General features: G+C 34.0%; 1 protein-coding gene across 2 annotated transcripts; it reads right to left on the bottom strand.

Annotated features, from left to right (window-relative positions):
- Nucleotides 1-266: 266 nt before the first annotated feature.
- On the bottom strand, nucleotides 267-21,884 carry LOC134275493 (probable serine/threonine-protein kinase pats1). Of its 2 annotated transcripts, none has more exons than XM_062757776.1 (6): nucleotides 21,640-21,884; nucleotides 8,920-9,450; nucleotides 7,821-7,918; nucleotides 4,780-5,943; nucleotides 1,153-1,228; nucleotides 267-534 (listed from the first exon to the last, which is right to left on the bottom strand). In XM_062757776.1, the coding sequence occupies exons 1-6, from the start codon at nucleotides 21,875-21,877 to the stop codon at nucleotides 308-310; spliced, it is 2,334 nt and encodes a 777-aa protein (XP_062613760.1). In that variant the 5' UTR covers nucleotides 21,878-21,884; the 3' UTR covers nucleotides 267-307. The 2 variants fall into 2 exon arrangements, with proteins under 2 accessions (XP_062613760.1, XP_062613759.1); XM_062757775.1 differs by having other exon boundaries at nucleotides 269-534; nucleotides 1,135-1,228.
- Nucleotides 21,885-23,127: the final 1,243 nt, after the last annotated feature.

The following is a 23,127-nucleotide window of genomic DNA, read 5'->3' as shown; positions in this document are numbered from 1 at the left end:
AACTTGGAAAAATCGGTATTTCTTGACAATTCAATTTTCAAATACATATTTTGGATGCTGTTTCTGGTATAAAAACAGCACACTGTGTTATATGTCTGTATACATAAAAACATACACATTGAAAACATTTATTAAACTAAATAAACATTTTATGAAAAAACAAAATTTAAAAAGTGATGGACATTATTATTTCCTCATATCTGAGAAGGACCCATATACATTATGAAGTGCTTAGTACAGAATTTTTTTTTTATCATAATAAAAATCTTTTTACAGACTTTTATATTTCTTTACGCCATGAAATATTTTAAGAAGCATAACTTTTATCATTAAAGAAAGAAAACCAGTAAGTACCCTGTTTAGGGAAGAGAATCTCTAGCTGAGGTTGTAGGAATCGGAATTGTCCTCTTCTCATGTCTGTTTCATTGGCTTTCAGAGTCTTTTCTAAATCCTCTTTTGGGAAGAATTTATCAAAGCAGATTCTTACTGCTTCAGTTCCAACTTGCAATAACTTTAATATCTTGGCAAAATTATCTATATAAATATAGCCCAAGTATGTTAATTAATGACAGTATAGTAAATATGAGTACCAAATGATTATAGTAAATGAAAAAAAGAAATCATTTCAATCTTTCTCCAACATGTCGAATAAAAAAGTCTACAATAAAATGAATTTTACTTAATCTTTCTGGATGAGAAAAAGCATTACCTGTCCCTCATATAAAGACTTCTGATCAATAATCAGTAAATATTATTCTTAAAGCTTACTTTTTTATGTCATTGTTTGAGGTTGATTTTCTTTTATACACGCATTTCAATTTATATACAGGATACACACGAAATAAAGGAAGTGTGTGGGTTCTAACAAGAGATTTAATTTTAATGGATTTATCTATAGGTCAATTCAATGCAGTTATTAATAAGCTTACTTCCTTTTATACAAATTAATTAGTAAGTCTGTCTTTTTTAATGAGAATTTACATACATACATTCTTGCATGACATAAACATATTTATGGATTGGAAATATTAATATGAACATTAAAACTAGTCGCTAATATTGTATAATCTGTACGTACTATGTTAAATGGAGGATAACGTGAAAAGAATTTAATCTCAGAATAAGTTGAGCTACCTTTAGGATGTGACTCACTGGGTCCAGAACTCCCTGACGGTGAACTAATAGATATACCTTTATCTTCAGAAGGCTCAACTTCATCATCATGTACCTTTAATATGAAAATATTGACATTAAAACTGGTGCGCTCATTATGAATGATCATTTTAGATTTAATAATGCTACAAACAAAATTTCCTGAATGCAAAACTGTAAAACGATATGAAACAAACACTTGATTAACTCTCACATTATACATATATTTCTTGCAATACAAATGACTGTTTACGTGAAAACAATAAGTTTTCAATTAACATGCCCAGCTGTTGGATTATTGCTCAAGATTTTCAGTTCTTGTATTGACAAAAGTACATATACATACACACCTATTAAATGCTCAAGAAATGAACACACTTTAAACAAGAGGCCCAGGGGCCTTAAATCGCTCTTCTGATAAATTGTACAATCTATCACTTCTATTTGAAGCCTCTGACCCTGAGTATCCTAAGACCCAAGTTGCATCAACTGACAAAGTTTGATGATTCTTAGCCAATTAGGACTGAAAATATTTTTAATAATAAAGCTATAAAAAACCATAAGTACATCACAGTGACCTATATTAAGATTGAGGTTTTCTGAGGACTCAAGATGCATTAATAAACAAAGATTGAAGATTCTAAGCCAATAAGTATTTGAGATATTTAAAAGTAGGTCACCATGACCTACTTTTTTGTCTACATTCTATGAAAACCCAAGATACATCAACTAACAAAGTTTGATGATTCTAAGCCAATAAGTCCTTGAGATATTCAAAAGTAGGTCACCATGACCTACTTTTTGGTTGACAATCTCTAAAAACCAAAGATGCATCAACAAACAAAGTTAAACCAGTTATTACCGTAGATACTAAAATAAAGCCATAAAATGTCAAAAATTAGGTCACTGTGACCTACTTTTTGGATATCATTCTCCGAAAACCCAAGATGCATCAACTTACAGAGTTTGATGATTCTAAGCCAATAAGTACTATAGATACTTAAATAAAGCCAAAAGATGTTTAAAGTAGGTCACAATGACCTACTTTTTGGTCGTCACTCTCCGAAAACCTAAGACGCATCAACTCACAAAGTTTGATGATTCTAAGCCAATAAATACCTAAGATACTTAAATAAAGCCATAAAATGTAGAAAGTAGGTCACAGTGACCTACTTTTTGGATATCATTCTCCGAAAACCCGAGACGCATCAACTCACAAAGTGTGATGATTCTAAGCCAATAAGTACCATAGATACATAAATAAAGCCATAAAATGTCAAAAGTAGGTCACGGTGACCTACTTTTTGGTCGTCACTCTCCGAAAACCTAAGACGCATCAACTCACAAAGTTTGATAATTCTAAGCCAATAAATACCTAAGATACTAAAATATAGCCATAAAATGTCAAAAGTAGGTCACTGTGACCTAATTTTTGGACATCATTATCCGAAAACCCAAGATGCATCAACTCACAAAGTTTGATGATTCTAAGCCAAAAAATACCTAAGATACTAAAATGTAGCCATAAATGTTGAAACTAGGTCACCGTGACCTATATTTTGGTCAACATTTTTTAAAGTCACAGATGCATCTGCTGACCAAGTTTGATGATCCTAGGTCTGAAGGTAATCAAAATATGCCTTTTAAACAATTCATAAACAAATGCCTGCAACATTCAAAAAGTAGGTCACGGTGACCTACTTTTTCTTAAATATGTTTTAAGGTCCCAAGATGCATCAATTTAAAAGATTTGATGATTTTAAACCTCTCAGTTTCTGAAATAATTGGATTAAATGTTTAAAAAAGAATTAGTCATAAAGTTCAAAAAAAGGTCATGGCGACCTACTTTTAAGCTGATGTTGTTCAAGGACCCAAGATGCATCAAATGACAAAGTTTGATGTTCTTAGGCCTGAAAGTGCCCGAAATATGCCTTCAAATCAATTTGAAAACAAATGCTTACAGAATTTGAAAAGTAGGTCACAGTGACCTACTTTTTCATAAATATGTTTTTAGGTCCCAAGATGCATCAAATTACAAGATTTGATGATTCTAAACCTCTCAGTGTCTGAAATAATTGGATTGAATGTTTTAAATAGAATTAGTCATTAAGTTCAAAAAGTAGGTCACGGTGACCTACTTTTAAGCTGACATTGTTCAAGGACCCGAGATGCATCAATTGACAAAGTTTGATGATCATAGGCCTTAAAGTGCCCAAAATATGCCTTCAAATCAATTTGAAAACAAATGCTTACAGAATTTAAAAAGTAGGTCACAGTGACCTACTTTTTCATAAATATGTTTTTAGGTCCCAAGATGCATCAAATTACAAGATTTGATGATCCTTAGCCTCTCAGTGTCTGAAATAATTGGATTGAATGTTTTAAATAGAATTAGTCATAAAGTTCAAAAAGTAGGTCACGGTGACCTACTTTTAAGCTGACATTGTTCAAGGACCCGAGATGCATCAATTGACAAAGTTTGATGATCATAGGCCTCAAAGTGCCCAAAATATGCCTTCAAATCAATTTGAAAACAAATGCTTACAAAAATTCAAAAAGTAGGTCACCGTGACCTACTTTTTAGTTAACATGATGTGAAGTCCTGAGATGCATCAACTTACAAGATTTGATGATCCTAGTCCTATTATTAAGCAAAATATAAACGTTTTTATTATCTGTAAATTTAGGTCAACTTTGAAGTGACCTTGAGACCACGCCCTTTGCCCCAGGGTCATGCCTTGAACAATTTTTAATTTTCAACATATCCTGATCCTTGTATGTAAGTTTGGTGAAAATCTGTCCGGTGGTTCTGAAGAAGAAGATTTTTTAGCAACCAGTACTTTTGGTTTTGTTTTCTTGATTATCTCCCCTTGTTTAAGGGTCCCAACCCTTATTTTAGTATAAAGGGTAGCCCTTAGGCCAAGGATACCCTGTGACAAATTTGACATTGATTGGCCAAGGGGTTCTCGAGTTTTGGACCATATTCTAAAAAGTTAACGCACACCGCACACCGCACGACGCACACCGCACAAATGGCCATAGCATTAGTTCTTTGAGCCTTTGGCTCAGAAGAGCTAAAAAATATATATAAAACAGTTACTAGTATTTAATCCAAAATGAACCAAACCTACATAGTTTTTGCTCCCCTCCCTACTCAATGTAGGAATTATGATTTGAACAAATATAAATATAAATTGCATAATTAATTTATATATTTCTCTAAAAAGCTCTTTTTAAACCAATATGGATTATTTTTCTAATATCATCCAATTTCTTTATTTAAGTAAATTATTTAAAATTCTTTTTTCTTTTTTTTTTTTTGTAAAAAAAAAATTTCCTCCTTTGTGAAAATTAAAATTGCAGTACTAATTTTTTGGACCATTATTTGAAACAATAATTCTACAATCGATTTGAATGCCGTACTTTCTAAAAAGTTTATGATGTTTAATTGAATTGACTGAAGTCTTTGAAATACAAATATTACCCATGTAGCCAACTGAAGAACATATATTTACAAGGGTCAAGCTATGATCCAATATCATAAATTTCTACAGTAACTAGATTTTCCAGTAAAAATTCTTTTCTTTTTTATGATTTAGAACAACTATAACAATAAAATACATGTACCTGTACCCAATATTTCGTGATATTCTTTGAGTTGATTATGTGCTTTCTCCCTATTGGACAGGAAGGACACTGAAAAAATGCCTTTGTAAATTCTGATTCGTTGATCACAGAACTTTCTTGGCTATCACAGAATCCTGTAGCTTTGCATTTAAACCCAAACATAAATCGAAAGTCAGTCTGGAAAGTTCTGGAAAGTACATTAAGCATACGGTCAATTTCTGCCTTAATTTCCTGGCATTTTGATATCTCAACTCCCCCTTTAATAACAAACACCTGTAACTGAATTTCCCTGGGAGTCATTCCAAGCAATACGTTTTGACCCTTAAACAAGAAAACAGCTGCTGTCTGGTATATACATAGTCTCCCTCTCTCTGTAACAATTTCCCAGGGAATTTGCAAGCATGTAGCTACAAGTCGATGGAAAATGCCAACAGGAAGAACATCAAACACGTAGCAGAAAATGGATGAGGCAGGGCATGAAGAAGAGAGATTGTCAGGACATGGCATTTTGTTCATACAGGGAACATACCATTTTTTGTCATCCAATTTTGCTAATAATCCTAGCTTCTCCATGTATAGCATGACATTTGTTTTGTGTTCACTGAAAGCTATTCCCGTCATTTCCCAGATAGCTGTAAGCAAAGTGTCATTTAATTCTCCAGTTTGATCAAATTTTTTCCAGTCTGATGCAAACCTACATAAATCCTTTTCTGCATGATTTCTATCTGTTATTACATTTTTAAATAAATTTGCAAACCACTGCACATCAAGGATGATTACAACATCAAGTAGTTCTTGGTTGAAGTATAAAATTTCTCTGATGTCATGGAAAAACTGCAGCATAAAATTAATGTCATCAACCGTTTTGAGCTTTATACCTGTTGGCAATGCATCATTGAAAGCCAGCAGCATTTCTTTTTTCATTATCCTCTGGGATTTATTTTCCTGGAAGAATTTTTCAAACATGACCCATGAAAGTGGAAGTTTTTCTCCCCAGTGATTTAGATTTTGCACAACTTTAACGATAGAGAGCTTAATGTTCTCAATGCTTTCATTGTCATGGAATCCCACTGCAAACTGTCTATCCTCATGGAGGTGTTTGTACAAGGCCTTGTCCTTCATTTCAAGAGTAGCCCATATTTCATGGAAAAAAGTCATAATCTCCTGGAAATACAAGGTTACTAAAAAATCATTCTTTTTAGCATGTATATGAATACTGTATACAGGGAAATTTTCGCCCCGGTTTTATTTTTGCCCCTTTCACTCTCTTCTTGAATGAGCAAATTTAAGACGGAGAGAATTAAAATTACACAACATAATTTTTTTTAAAACAGAACTATGATTGGGCGAATTTAAAACGGGGCAAAACTGTTCGCAAGTTCAAAGGGGCGAAAATAACACGGGGTGAAAATAACTTTGTATACAGTATTAAGAAATCACAACAATTAATGATAATGATACATTGAAAAGTCTCTAATTACACTGTGAATTTTGACATACATTTTATACTCTAAAATCCAACACACTGTCAGATCACACAAGTTTCCGTGTATGTTTTGGAATGAATATTTTTTTTTCAATTGATAAAAACATGCATATACCATTTAAACCAACACAAAACACGTACTATTCAACATATATATGATAATTCAAATATTTCAACTGTGTATAAGTGGTTTTGTAACCTCATGTTGATAATAGGCCTAGAGAGCAAAAGTCTCATCTCATAGACAAAGCTAGATCCAATTCAACCAATTCTTAATTATCGACGTTTTCCAGGACTCCAAAATGTTTTATCTGTAGTTTATTTAGCTTCCCTGAAGATAAGAATCTGGGGAAACGTTAAGTACCAGTCATACAAAGATTCAATCATGTATTTCACTACAAAAACCTCGATGACTTCAGACACCTGTGGAAGTGTGCCACATGCACAGGAATATAAATTTTTGTTTTTCACTTGAGTTGTATAAAAATAGAATTGTTAAGCTGAATGTAGGAAATGGGTATAGTGCAAGGGCGTACGTTTGTTTATCAAGAAAAAAATTTATACATAATAAAAGAATTTTATTTCCTCTGCCCAAAAAATGCTGAGAGCTAGTCAGTGCAGTTTGCGAAGTACTGAAAATTATGCCTAAAATGCTTATAATAGTTGAAAATTTCCATTGTGCTTAAATTCTTTTATAAATAAAAAAAATATGTCATGCAGACTATGATCAGCTCCCATCACTTTTCAAAATATACACTATATAAGCAATAAATATTTAACAGATTTCAGCTCAAACAAAATAGTTTATGCCCTTGGAATTTTGATGTAAATCACGAGTACGCTCATCGTTTAAGCGATATTCTCTACATTTTCTGTCCCTGTGCAGCTCCATCGCTACTTGATAAATTCATATTCTATACAAACTGTATTTAATAAATTATTTTCTTTCAATTTCAATGATTAGGTTTTAAAATTAGCAATGGTATCATATCTAGTTAAGCATTCTTGTAATTATTAAACCAGTGAATCTAGTCCTCTGGATCACCTGTGCTGCGTCATGTCAAAGCTGATGACGTCATATTGGATGAAAAACTTTCTTCTATTACTCGATTGTATTGCTATCAAGTATTGCAATTTTACAAGATTTTATAAATAATCAATAAAACAAATAAATTCAAGTTGTTATTTACACATGATCATGTCGTTAATTAATTTTTGTGGCTTGTTAAATTTCAATGACGTCACAATTAAACTTCCTACACAGTATACAATGGAATGTGAACTCTGACCTTCCTTAACATAGCTGAGAATTGTAGGAGAAGGAGCTTTTTGCAAGAAGTTCATAAAACCTTTGAGTAATCATACCAACAAAATCGTTATAGTGTATCTAAATCTACGTTTGTGCCAAGTTAAATTGAAATCAGACCAAAACTGTGAGAGGACTAGTTTTCTTATACAATCAAAAAGAGATTGTTTCGACAAACACCTTACTATCACACAAGGTCACTTGGTCTAACTAGTAGCACAAGAAATATTTGAAAAATGAAAAAAATACCTTTTCTGTTTTTTTCTCACTATGTGTACCAATGAGCAGAACAGGGGCCTTATCATTGCTGTATTGGTGAATGGATTTCATCCAGAATTCAAGATAATCTGTGAATGAAATGAAGACAAACAATTTGCTAATCACTATGTGTACACATAATAAATGCATCAGTCATATAAGATCATAGAAATTGATTGATTGTATGTTGCTTTTTACATTTCATTTGGGAAATTTTCACTCATAAAACACCAGATGGTTATGACTAAATGACACCCAATTCCCTACAGCCAATATAAATGTACTAAAATCTAATCATGCCAAAAAACAATCTAAAATGATCTAGTTTATAGATAATTAAATGTTCCGATTAAAAAAACATCCTGCTCCAAATATTGGATACATGAAATATATTCCTGACTTTAATTAAACTATGTAGGGCACTGTTTAAATGATTTCAGTATTATATTTCAAAGTTTACATTGTCAAACATCCGGAAAAATTGTGAAGAAAAGGAAGACTTCAATCAACAAAACTGCAAAATTATTGTCTCTGACATCGGAACCAAGGAGAGGCTATGGTGGAGGGCTTACCCCCCCCATCCCCCCTACCCCTTTTTCCCAAACATACACTTTTATGACAAAGATAAACAATATAAAGGCATTAAAAGTGGGGTTTATCTTCTTTGTTGGTTGACCCCCCTCCCCCCCACACACAATTAAATATCCCCTTTAATACCGGTATGCTTCCCATGCCAATGTTTGAATTAAGCTTAAGAGTAATTTAAGTTTTATTTAAACAAAATTTTTAATGGTAACTGTTTGAAAAAAAAAAAACAATGGTTCCAAACATATAGACAAACATACATGGAGATACATTTTCCTCACACAAGCCCATCCAATTATCTTTAACCATTATACATATAAATTCACCCAATAAACAGGCGACTACATATTACACTGCAGTTTCATAAAAAAATATGAAAGAGTCCTTTACTATCTTGATTTAAATCTGTATATGAAATAAGTAGAGTTTTTAAAAATCAAATACTGCATTGCATATGCTATAGAAACTATGCAATCAAACCCAACATTAAGTAATGGTAACAAACCTCTGTGTGTCCATCTTTCATAAATGGAGCCTTCCTGACAGCACACCTCTTCCCCGACTTGATCATCAAACTTCTTCTCCATATTCAGTACTAGAATGAAGAACGCCCGGGGATTCAAAAAGATCTGGTGTGAGGCGTAATATGAACACTGTCCTGCAAAGTCAGTCATTGTAATTTTCTTATCCGGGTATTCTGGAATGTTTTTTGCATCAATCTGCAAATTTCCTGAAATTTCTGGATTATTTGGGCCAAGAATATCTTTGTTTTCCTTCGTAGCTTCTGCTAAATTTGAAGTTGATATGGCACCTTGTGGTGGAGAGAATGAGGTAGTTTTAATGTTGGTATCATCTCGTGATATCTGTCCACTGTTTGATGCATGAATCGCATGACCCTCATCATCATCAGTTTCCATCTTTTCCTGCGTTTTCCTATCATCAGCTGTATTTTCTGAATGAGATTCAGGAACACTCTGGTGCAGATCTTTTTTATCAAGTTTAAGTTTAAAGCGTTGTTGTTGGTTTGAAGAATTTGCTGTAAATAAAAATGAGTACATTTTAAAGGCCTTCTTACTTCTTTGTCCCTGTAAATAGACCTCTAGTATACTTTAAATAAATCTGAAACTAAAAATATAATATAGATGAATTATGAGCACTTAACTCTATAATATCATCCACAGATATCAAATGAGTATGATCCATTTTTATTTAAGAAAAAAGCTATCATTTTTAGAGTTTCATTGGGGTAGTACATGAAGTCAGTCATGTGATCAAACTTTATAACAACCGAAGGGCGTCATAGTAGATTTGATCATGTACTGACTTCATGTCATAACCAGTGAAACTCTAAAAATGATATTTTATTTCTTATATTTATATTTTACGTTTTTATTCATGTTACAAAGAAACTAAGTGGACCGCGACAGACCAATCAACTGCAGCAAAGCAATATGCCCTTCCTTCTTCGAAGGGGGGGGGGGGGGCATAAAAATCTCTGTCTCCCCTTGAAAGAAGGTGGGGCCCTTTGTTTGACAAACTAGGTCAAATTTGGTTGAAATTGACTCAGTGGTTCTGGAAAAGAAAAGATTGTGAAATGTCTAAACACAACGACAATAACAACAACAGAAAATGGACAAATTTTAATCAGATAAGCTCATAGGCTCAGGTGAGCTAAAAGTTGACTACACAATGGCCAAACAATTGGCTCTTTGGGTTATTGCCTTGGAAGGACTTAACACTGTAGTAAAATTATAGCATTTTACTATGGATAAATATCGCCTACCTTACCATAAAAGGTGACGACGAAACACCCAGGTTTACATGGTAGGTAAACACAGGTACATGCAACAATAAGAAAAAGCAGGAAAACGTGGTGAAACGGTTGACTGGTAATTCTCGACTGAGGTAGGAAACGTGCCGGCACGAGTGGATGGCTATGAGGTCAGGGTGAAAGGTCATAGTGAACATTTACCTATGCAATTTCACTACATTCCTCCCCATTTTATTTAATAAAGCTAGGGGCAATTACTGTAATTTAATAAGAGGAATGTAAACCAGAAATATATAATTCTTATTTAATATGACATGGAAAACATATGAACTAATTCATGTATCCCCATGAAATTGGCCGGAATTACTTCTAGCGCCTTAGTTCCGCAGGATAAACATGTATATTAATGTGGCAAGCTAGATTGAATCATAAAACATGTAATATATACTCCCCGTCAATGAAAACGCAACACCCTAATTTTAGGTGAAAATTATGTACAGGATATAACTACGTACGAAAAAAAGTTCGGACATCTTTAACTTTGCCAAATCAGTTTTTTTTACGGGTGAATGATTTTCATTTCATTACCGGAAGTTGATTTTAGCCCTCTTAACAGAAATCAAATATTAGCAATTTTGATAAAATTTTTGACAATATTTTGGTTTTTAAGGTTTTTTACCTGTTTATCATAAGTATTGTACTAAAATGCCGGGAAAAAACATTTCTTTCTCTTCCAGATGTGATTTCCTGTATTTCCTCAAAATTACCAAAAGCACGCATTTCATTGCTAATGCTGGAAATTCTCAAAATAAAGAAAAAGGAGAGGTACAGATGCAAATATACGCTACATAACGACATTTTGGGCTCATATGTTTCAAAAGCATGAATGACAGTTCATTGACCGGAAGTTTAAGGGTTACTACACTGGGCCAAGTTAGAGAAAATTCGACCTCAGAATCTGAACAACAGACAATTAAAAATGCTCAAGAATATTTATTTCGCTCAGATAAAGACATTGATAAACCTAATGCAAGGTAGAAATCGGACTGTGTACACTGTATGTTGTACATGGCGGACAAGCGTGTTTTGATTAAATGGTCGGAAGGGGGGTGTTTTATCTAAATGTTATCTGTTAAGAGGGCTTAAAAATCAACTTTCGGTAATGGAGTTAAAAACATTCAACCATTAAATAACTGCTTTGGCAAAGTAAAAGATGTCCTAACTTGTTTGGTACATAGTTATATCCCGTATATAATTTTTCACCCTAAAATTAGAGTTGCGTTTTCATTGACGGTGAGTATACATATATCTACCACATTAGATCTGAATAGATTAAATGATCATTATAATTTAGCCATAAGTATTCCATGATATCTGTTATACCTTTCCTATATTTAACACTTAATTTATAGTCAAAAGAATATCTATTTACCTATGACCTAACAGTGACCTACTTCCATGAGAGTCCTGACACTGAATGATGTCATGGCACATGGTTTTAGTCGAGTGAGATCAGTTGTACAGACCCTGAGACGTGCTACTACCCCCAAAAAGCGTGTGACTTTCGTGCGCTTTCCGTTTTGTGCAAACCGTGTAGCGTTTCGTGTAAACCGTGCAGCGTTTCGTGTAAGCTCCAAAGCGTTTCGTGCAAACCGTGTAGCGAGCATGCGAGAAGCGCGTAAGAAACGTGCGACTTTCGTGTAAGAACCGTGTGAGAAACGTGTGAATTTCGTGCAAGAATCGTGTAAGATTCATTCATAAGTAATTTCATTTTAAATATTGCTATCGATGGGTCAGGATGTCAAATTGTATTAGTAATTTATTATTGAACTAGTTATGCTTGTGATATTTTAGGAGTAAAAACAAACAAACAAAAAAAAAGGAACAGCAAAATGAAATTACACGGTAATGCATACATATTTGTTTTCTTTTCCTTCTAAAGAAAATGTGTTCATATTAATCAACTATGTACAGTAATTTTAAGGGCCTTGAATTCAATATTCCATCAACGCAATCATGGCTTCTTAAATATTTTTTTTCTCAATTAAAGAAAGAAATATCAGTATTTTTTTTTTTTTTAATTTAAAGTAAAAATATATCTAAACTCCGCTCTTGTCTTTACAGTTAAAATATGTAAAAGAAAGTTTTGAAAGGATGTCATTTAATACTTTTTTTAATACATAAAACTTCTTGCTCATTATTATCAAATAAATTGATTTTATAATTTTAATTCACATGCACTGACGACCACATGTTTAGAAACGTGGGGGGGGGGGGGGGGGTTAAATTAAATTACTAGTACTGGAACAGTCTTTCATTCTTTCTTGGAACTTTCAATCTAATGTTAGTTTAAATAAATGCTTAATTTTCTATTCCTTTTTTAATCCTTTGTTAAATATGTGCTCAGAAACACCCCTTAAAAATGTGTTGGAATCTTCTTTCCGCCTTTTAACTGTGATCAAGGTCATTTACAACAGCGATCACGGGCTCCGAGTGAATGGCAACTGAAAACCTGTTTTGCTCTAGGTACATGTTGAGATCACGGCTTAGTGACACCTGAAAATTACGACTGGATTTTATTTTTTTAAATAAAATGGTTCTTTAAATATTTATCGGGTACAAATTATAAATCAGCGGATTTCATCTTTTATTTGTAAATCCGAATTTATAGCCGTTAACGGCTTCCCTCCTATATAGATAATGCTTACGTAAGATTAATTTTTTTTTATTAAAAAAATTATCAATAATCGTTAGTAGAGTATATAGGCAAATTTTATTACTAAATCAAAATCAAGATCAAAGGCCTGAAGGGCCTGTGAGTTGACTCGCTTGAGTTAATTTAGCTTTTTCATACATCTAGAGACCATATCTTATATTCAGTTTATTTTGCATCTTAAGAGATTGAATATTATATGTTCGGTTCAAAAATAAAGTGTATATTGCTTTTCCTTTATATATACAGGCTGGCTTTAATGGGCTTCCGTACATATTATTGTGAAAATCAGCTCTGCAAACCTGGATTCTATAATGAATTTAAGCACACTAGCTGAAGTGGTCAGTGTTATGAAGTAATTAGTTTAAAAATTCCCACAGCAAATCTGGATTCTAAAAATAAATTTTTCAAGCAGACTAGCTGCAGCTAATGAGAGCAGCAGGTGTTTGTGTTAGGGAGTATTCTAGGTCAATTATAAATAAACTTCAGATGGGAAGATAAGATCCACCTAACATGCTTGAACATATATTCATACGCAGTAATTGTACATCATACAGATATTTAATCAAAAAATTCTTTAAAAGCATGAGGATATAAATAATGTAACAGTATGAAATTTTATACAAATTTTACCTCCCAAGTTTATACAATCACTCAAACAAAAGCATTTTTTTGCTAGAACTATCATATTTGGCGTATGGATCACCTTGATGAATGCGTCAAAAATTTTACAGTTCTGAAATGGCTATGTCAACAGGGAGTAGCTCGCTACGCGAGCCAACTCCAAAAAAAAAAAAAATCCGCCTACGGAAATCAAACACAATATAATCAATATTATTTAAAATCAATGAGTTCATATTCCTGCAGTAAGAAATCGAATTTGTGTTAAATTTATTAAATTATAGTCGTAAAAATGTTACATTGAAATGAATGACTAATATATAAAAAATGTATTTTATTAAACCGTCATTCATGATATTGGCATTTCGTTTTTAAACAGTTGGATAAATAAATAAATACAAATGACAATAATTTATTAATTGATTACAACTGTCAGAGTATTAAATATTTCTATCGGTTTATTTAATACTAGTGTACTGATATTTAATTTTAACAGCTGCTAAATGTGCCTTTATGAAAGATTTCCATTTAATTAATGATTAAACCGTAATAATGTCCGAGATATTCCGAGTAGAAAATCCAAACCGAGGCCAAAACGTGCGAGAATCGTGTACAAAGCGTGTGAGAAACATGTACAAAGCGTTTCGTGCACCCTTTCGTGTAAACCGTGCAGCCTTTCGTGCAAAGCGTTTCGTGTAAACCGTGTAGCGTTTCGTGCAAACCATGAAACGTTTCGTGTAAACCGTGCAGCGTTTCGTGCAAACCGTGTAGCGTTCGTGTACCGTTCGTGCAGCGAGCGTGTGGATTGGTAGCATGTCTCAGGGTCTGTACCAGTATATAAACTTAATGGTGTATACAACTGATTTGCCTAATTAAATTGTGAAGGAGTGCAGTATATGTTAGAAGTCTACAACAGATAAATTAACTAAACTGTTGTGATGTATACTGACAATTAACTTGATTTTTTAATAATTAAAATATATGTCGTCACCTTAAATACGTCAATGCCTTATACTCTATAACTTATACTAGTCTAATTTAAACCTAACCTAAACTAAGTACAGTAACATTTTCTTATTACCTATCCTAAGAACTAATCTAACTAAAGAAGGTATGTTTCCTAAATTGTTGACTAAAGATAGAATAACTATTGAAACGTATTTACAAAACACATTCCGCATCAGTACCGTCACTGTCTAAAATAAGTAAGCCAGATATGATACAGAAATGTATATAACTATATACAAAACATGTAAAGCAATCCGCCCCAATACCGTTACTGAGAAACTGGTCAGCCAAGCATATAAATGAAAAGCATAAGGCTATTTACATAGAGCAATCCTGCCCAATACCGTCAGTTTTGAGATTTTTAATTACATTTCAATTAATAAGAGATTCTAATAAGGTATTAAATTTAATGAAATTTATACCACCTATCCAAAGCAGAATTATTTTTTTTTTACAGTCATGAAATTTGTCAGGCTTGATGGTGCCATGTGGGTATTTCCTTAAGTCATGCACATACCTATAAAATATTACTTTTGGGAGAAGGAAGGGAAAAGAAATTCTAACTGACATACACTTGATTGTTTCATCTTAATTTCATAATATTTTAACTGCCAAACTTTACAATATTTTTTATTATAGGTAGATAAAATCAGCAGGTATGCTTTGTAGTTTTCTACTTTCGTTTTCAAAAAAGATCTCTTTGGATTCCGATTTTATAGTTTGATTAATATTTCATTGTCTTTAATTTATGTTTTTAATAAAATGACTAACAATTAACACGTTAATCTATGTGTTTCACCTTGCATACCCCTTAAAACTGACAAGATAATCCCCTAATTGCCCCAAACTATAAGCTACTTGTACCTGGAGTAGGCTGGACAACTGCTTGCGTTCAAGCGTGAAGTGATTTCCTGTGGCTAATAAACATTGTTAAATAAACAATGAAACTTATCTGAGTGCATTGAATAAACAACTTTGACATTGTTATCCCGATTGTCAAAATTCAGCGGTAGGGAATCTTTTATAATCGGAAATTTTGGTGATTTTTTCAAATCGGGAAATTGGTGCAATTTTTCTTTCACGATCGGGATAGCGGGATGAAAGGGTAAAATCGGGAGGATCCCTCCTAAATCGGGAAAGTTGGCATGTATGCGTCACTGAGAATGGTCAGCCGGGTATCTAGTGGAAAGCATTGACTATATACATAAGGCGAACCGACATGATATACCGTCACTGATATCAGCCAGGTATATCCAACGGAAAGCATAAGTTGCATGATCGCACCAGTCCTGATTGAAGTATTTCTGAGCATCCTTAGGAACTGAGTCAAGGACATGCAACAAAATAGATCATTGCAGAACTATGACTAATATACTGCCTGAATATGCATTACCCAGATTTGACCTAATTAAATACTAATTAAAGCCTAACTATTACTGAATATAAAGTACTAAGTAACCACAGAACTGTACTTGTAATCAACATTTTATTTGCCTTGCTAGCTTGAGCAATAATTACACTAAAATATTCACTATGCTCGACACTTATTTTCCAAAATAGTAATGATCTACTATTCTTACTTAATTCATCTAACTTCTTACTAAAATCTCACATGCTATAGATATAAAGTACAACTTAATGCTTACTTGTGAGACTTTAGTACTATAATCATGATTAGTTAATACTGCGCATATCTACACCACAAGTGCATTGAGCATTGCTAAGTATAGTTTATACTGATACCAATTAACAATTGCTTAATTGGGCAAAGTATATTGACCTTTAGTTATAACTAATAATATATTAACTGCATTAACATGACATGTTAAACTCTAAACACTTTGTGTTGCAGTAGACATTATGTACTTATAATGTCAGAACTGTTAAGCAATGCTCAGATACTGACTCAGGTGCAAATTAGGTCCTTTAAATCTATTACTTTAATGTTATGCATTTAGATAAGCTCTTAAGATTGTTGCAACTAGTTATAATATAAAACTTTATAACAACTACAGCTATTTGAATCTACAAACTACAATCTATACTTTTTACAACTGCAAACTACAATCCATACTTTTTACAACTGCAAACTACAATCCATACTATTTCCCCTCCCTTTCATTTTTAAATGAAGGAAGCACATGTAGAAGTATTATAGTGAGTTGCCTAATGTAAACAAATCACTAAAGTATTGGATGCAATGTGTAGATAAGTCTATTAGTATCACTAAACACTAATCACTAGTAGATAGTGCTGCAAGTTATAATTAGCAATAATATTGGTAATTTTAGTAAGCTTAGTTTAATTATCAACTTACTAAGTTCGTACCAGTTAAGAGTTAACTACCAGTTCTAGTGTAAAGTTAGTTACTTAAATTATAAATAAATTAAATCCGAATAAGGTCAGATTGCAGTAAAACTAATATCATTAACATTACAGTCTACTGACTAATAAGTACTAGAATACTAAAAATGTTCTATTACTACACTACTTGAATAAATAAAACCAACACTAAGTAATAAACCTTAGTCAAAGATCACAGTAAATAAACACTGGGTAAAAGCATTTCAGGGATTTTATAGCAAATGATCTACATTTTAAATATGGTGAGCCATGGTACAACCCAACATTTACTAGCATTCTCTAGTGGCAGCCCAGATGGAATGCCAAGCCTAAGGTCCACAAACGGGAATACACAAACAAGGCACTCTTTGTAATAGGTCAAAGGGAAGTCCTTGTTGGGCGCATTCCAAGTAGACTTGGTTGGGCCATCTGTGGTGTCACTTTCAGTGGTGTCTTGATACACAGGGATTACTGGTACAGACAGTATGGGATCAGCATTCAGCGCTTCACTAATCTTATCATCATGAATTGATAGCTCTGGTAGTGAAGAGGTTGCTGTTCCTTTTTGTTCTGTAACCAGCTCTTGGTAGGAGGGCTCCTGTAGGTTGCTGGATACCTGAGCATTTACAACTGACTTGCTGCTATGCTCAGGCGAAGGATCACTCCTAGACGGCTGTGTATCTGGTGTCAAATCCGGTGGTTGTTGGCAGTTAGTGATGTATTCAGCATCTGGAGTTGTATGGCAACCAGCAGTTGAATGCTCACTACTCGGTAGCCATAACTCAGATGAACTGCCTTCAGAATCATCTTTGTCCTCTATGTCTGGTGTTGTTGAAATCTCAGGAGCATGGAGACCGTCCTGTGACACCAAGGTGTTCCACTGCATACCAGCAGGTGATATATCACCACTTGGTATTTGTGGAAACCCTGGTGGACTTTTGCAGGTAACTGTGGGTATCTGCTTCTGCTGGTGCACTGCTGCAGTAAGTGTTGGCTGATGCTGCTGATGGTACACTGGTGCAGGCAGGACAGATTCACAGCTGCTGGCGTCTCCAGGTTTCAATGGTGAAGAACCATTTGGTAGTTCCTGGCCATAGTTGTTGGGAATTTCATAAGTTGACATAGCAGGACTTTGCACAGCTCCCCCATCTTGTAATTGGACTGATGATGTTGGTATTGGTGGCCCTTCATACATGCATGGTTGCGGCTATGCCATCTGAGGTACCAGGCATCCAGGTGGCAACATTCCAGGATATGGGCCATATGCATATGGAATGCTTGGACAGGGCTGTGGTGGTCCAAGGAATGGTTGTGGTAATGGTCCACCATATCCAGGAAATGCCACTGGATAGCTCCCAGGGACTGGCGTATAAGGATAAGGATACCCCATTTGGCCTAGGTTGAATGATGGCAGGTATGGTCCACCATGGTAGCCAGGAGGTGCTGTACAAGGTGTTATTGATGGATTCATCTTGTTGCTTTCAGTAGTTCAAAGTTACGGAAATATATCACGCCGTTTGACACTACTGAATATTCAGTCAGTGAATGTGTGTATTATTATTACGTTATTTCCACGTTACGGTCAAGATTTCGAAACCGCCGGTGAAAATATTACTACACATTCAAGTGACTGATAAACAACAAGATCCGTGTTATCACCGTGTCAGATTTGAATTAAACGTAACTTTAACACAATAAACAATTGTATTTTGAGCCGGTTTAATTCTTTGGTATAGTCCTGGTAATTTTACTTTGCTGCGTCTATTTTTTCTCTCTATCTTCTGTCTATCTTTAATTCTCGTTTATTGATTAATTAAACATTACTTTAACACAATAAATAATTGTATCTAAGCCAGTTTAATTAATAAATAATTTTATTATATAGTCTATTTATAGTCCCTATATTATCTATACAAACGCAAACAGTTCATAACACTACATATTCACCGGATTTGAGGCAGTATTCACCGGAGGGTCAATGCGCGTGCAATGGCATTGTGACGTCACATTTAAAATATCAAACAACGTTGTAAACGATGGTTGCAACGGCCGCAGCGAGCTACGTATCTGTGCAGGAAAACAATTATTTAAACCTATTTCAGGATTATTTTAACATCTGGACGTCTTACACATAGCGAAACTTGGAAAGGAAAACACGGAGGTTACAAACAGTAATCTGGAGATTTTTTTTATTTTCAACAATGGAAGATAGCAAATGAAAATGGTGTCGTCATACAGCCTTCAATGTCTTATCTATTCAAATTCCGACTATATAATAGAAGGATTATGGACTCTTTTGGTGTTGAATATGGTTGGTTATTCACCAGAAAAATATCCATATTGACCTCAACTTCGCCTCGGTCAATATGAATATTTTTGTGGTGAATAACAAACCATATTCAACACCAAAAGAGTCCATAATTGTATAGTATCTTAGCCATTTTAATTCAGCAGTCAAGCCTGGCAATTTAGTTTGACGTTTCTCTTCTTTCTCTCCGCTTTTCTTTCTATCTTCTCTTATCTTAAATAATAGGTTTACGGTGTTTTCTGTATTTATTTCTTGTTGATCAATATGTTTTAAACTACTTCTAAATCTTAACTATTGTCTTAATGTCTTAATTAAAGCTGAACACTACTCGTAAATAGGCATAGTCCGCCATATTTCCCGTTCTTCAACGCTCTCCCTACAACTCGTATATAAGGAGCAGATCGCTAGTCAGTTCAATGTATTTCACTGTAGAGATCAGACGAGTGAAGACGTACACCTTGCAAAGCATGCTACTCAATATCGATGAAATTATCAAATTTTACGCATTTTTTTCCGAAACAGGACAAAAGTATCATGGAAAATGTAGGTCAATACATTATTTACAAACAGAAAATGCACATAAAAACAAGAAATAAACGCAAAAAATCTAAGACCACGATAGGAGTACAACATGTCGGCCACGAGTTTCGAGTGTGCAATCGGGTGTAACGAAAGAAAATGGTTTATATACCCGTCTGACAATGCCTATTTATGAGAAATTGATTGATTGTATATTGTTTAACGTCCCTTTTGAGAATTTTTCACTCTATTGGAGACGTCACCGATGCCGGTGAAGGGCTTCAAATTTAGACCTATACTCGGCACTCAGGGCCATTGAGCAGTGAGGGTTCTTTATCGTGCCAACGCCTACCGTGACACGGGACCTACGTTTTTAAGGTCATATCCGAAAGACCCGTCACTTTCACTTCTAGTGCCGAGCGCTTGGCGAAGGAACAGTCACTACCTATGTTAACGTCTTAGGTATGACGCGGCGCCGCGATCGAGAATCGAACCCGGGCCTCCCGATCACGAAGCGAACGCTCAACCACTAGGCTACCGTGACCGGTCCTATTTATGAGAAGTGTTCAGCTTTAACTACTTGCTTTAATTACAGCCTGACTCTTACAACGTAAAGGTTAACGCCCGATGACAGACGACGGTGGTAGAAAGCATTGGATGTTTAGAAAAGTTGTAGAAAAACTTAATTAATTGTATAATAACAACTGATGATGATTGTTATATGAACTAATAATATTAAAAAGATTCACTATTATTTCACAGAGCTAAAATGTCAAACCGTTACACCACAAAATCAGTCTACTGTTCAAGCAAGAAGCACGTGCGCTTCGATCTAAATATAGCTATTACAGGTAAACGAGTTTGCGTGAACTAGCTCTGTGAAACTAGGCCTACAAAAATATACAAAACACAATTTCTCTCTACTTTCCCCCAAAATATTTTTTAGGGAACTTAGAGAAGAAAAAATATATGAATATTCTAAATCCAAATAAATTCAGTACGAGTCGAGAAGAAAACGCTCCTCGAAAATTGTCAACACGAGTGACAATAACTTTTCAAAAGAAAAAAAAAGTATTTGTCTTGTGCAAAAATATGAAATAGATAAACAATTTAGAATAAAGTTGAATTGTTGTGGCACAAGTGACCAAAATGAGTCGAGAGAAAAAAAAAAACGTAATTTGCACAAAACAATGAAAATGTTCAAATTTTTCGTACCAACGTTTACAAAAACGCTTGTACGAAAATATAATACTAAATACTAATGAAAATTGAAACTACAAAAATCATTTGACCGTGATATCACCACGAGTTCAAATGCGACTCATGAGTGAAAAAAGAATATGACAAATTAGTCAAATTGTTTGAACTTTGCCTGTAAGCAACAGTTTCCTAAAATTTCAAAATAACTAAATGCAAAATATTTCACCTGTGCTTTTACTCACAAGTGGAAACTCACACGTGAATTGTTGCAAGTAAAATGCATGTAAATACAATATGCCCCGCTCCGATTTACCGGCAACGCCAATGTAGTAAAATTATACCATTTTACTATGTATAAATATGTCGCCTACCTTACAATATAAGGTGACAACAAAAGCACCCAGATCTACATAATAGGTAAACACAGGTACATGCAACAATATAACAGGAAAACGTGGTGAAGGATTTGACTGGTAACTCTCGACTGAGGTAGGAAACGTGCCGGCACGGGTGGATGGCTATGAGGTCAGGGTGAAAGGTCATGGTGGACATTTACCTATGCAATTTCACTACATCACAGTCTATTTGTTTAAATAGTATTTAGTCATTTTTCGTTCGTACTATGTGACTTAATATGACTCTAGTGATTCAGAAATGATCCATGATCTACTTTGTTTCAATTTGAATTCAATCATACAATAGCAATTCAGCAGAATCAATGAAGACAAAGAATAAAGAATACCTTGGATGCTATCCGTCACATCAAATACATCTGTGTGGATATCAACTCCTCTGGTTGAACTGATATTTTTCTTTATTTCTTCCAGGTCAATGCCCTTCAGTCTCTCTAACAATGTTGTTTTCCCACTACCAGCACATCCTACTATCATCCCAGAGGCGTGGTACATGGTTGTCTTTCCTTTCTTTAAATTCTCAATGAAATTCGTCACTGATTTATCTCCCCTTAGTATAATCTGCATTGGTATTCCAACTAAGATGAGAAAACTCTAACATTACAAAGCTGTGACGGAGTCAAATGCAAGATTACAAACAACATTAAAAAAAAATAAAATAGCTGTCCAGAACTCCTATTCTATTCAGATCTTTAATTCTATAAAGAAATATCACTCGAACAAAATTTCAGTGATTTAATTATCCCTAATCAGTTTGCCTTTTTAAAAGAGAAAAGGCAGATGGTTTTTTTCTATGTTTGATAAGAAAACCTTTAACTTTATGAACAAGAGGACCACGGTTCTTATAGGTCACCTGAGTACATGTATCATGTACCAACTTTCCAGCGATTGTATTTGGTTTGTATTTTAATCCTAAAGCCATGAAATTCACAAATTTTGAAAGAGGCACCATTGCTTATCAAAGGGCAGATTTCAAAACATTAATTTATTTTTATTCAAAGTACTCCCCTGGTACCCCTGAGCCCTGAAATTATCTATTTTGAAAGAGGCCCCTTTCTTCATTATAAGGCCAGCATTTTTTTTTATGTTTAGGTTTACTTATGAATATGATAATAAACAAGCTAATTCAGAGAATTCGTGTCCCCCGCTTAGGGAAAAAGTTGGATCCCCCTGACTGAATTAGTAGAATTATTAAATGTATACATGTATAATGATGCAAATAAAATACATTTATGTCAATATGCGTATAAAGATTTGATTGCTTATTCTCTATTATGTGTATAGAAGATTCTTTTTATATGGAATATTTATCACACTGTAATAATGATTTTATAACCTTATAAATTTTTTTTTCACATGCTGAATAAAAAGAAAATTAAAAAAAAAAGGATCGTCCGTGACCTCTCACTTATGAAACGGGACACATACCACTAGACCACGGAGGCGCTTTAAATGTCGTCGCGTATATGCAGAAGTGAAGTCACATACATGTATATATTCATGTATATATATCGGTATTGTCAGAATTTTATACAATCCATAGTGTTTGATTTATTTAGCCTTTATTAAACAGTTTTAATAGATGTTATAAGAACATAAAGTCCGCCGAGAACCTGTTTTATACGCAATAACTCTCCGCATGCCCCTGTGCTAAAAATAGCGACATGTAACACTATAAATACTAGTAAAACAAACGGGGCGGGGCACTTTGAGAGTGGTGAGAGAGGTCCTAGGGAGTTTTATATAGAATTACATTGCATAAGCTGTTGCTTTGTTTAAGCCACCATGTTGCTATGCACCGCAAAGGATTATTGGGA

The sequence above is a fragment of the Saccostrea cucullata genome, unplaced genomic scaffold (genome assembly GCF_032062105.1).
Source record: "Saccostrea cucullata isolate Sc308-1 unplaced genomic scaffold, CSIRO_AGI_Scuc_v1 ctg7983, whole genome shotgun sequence".
Classification (NCBI taxonomy): Eukaryota; Metazoa; Mollusca; class Bivalvia; order Ostreida; family Ostreidae; genus Saccostrea; species Saccostrea cuccullata.
This window is presented reverse-complemented; position numbering and strand designations above follow the sequence as displayed.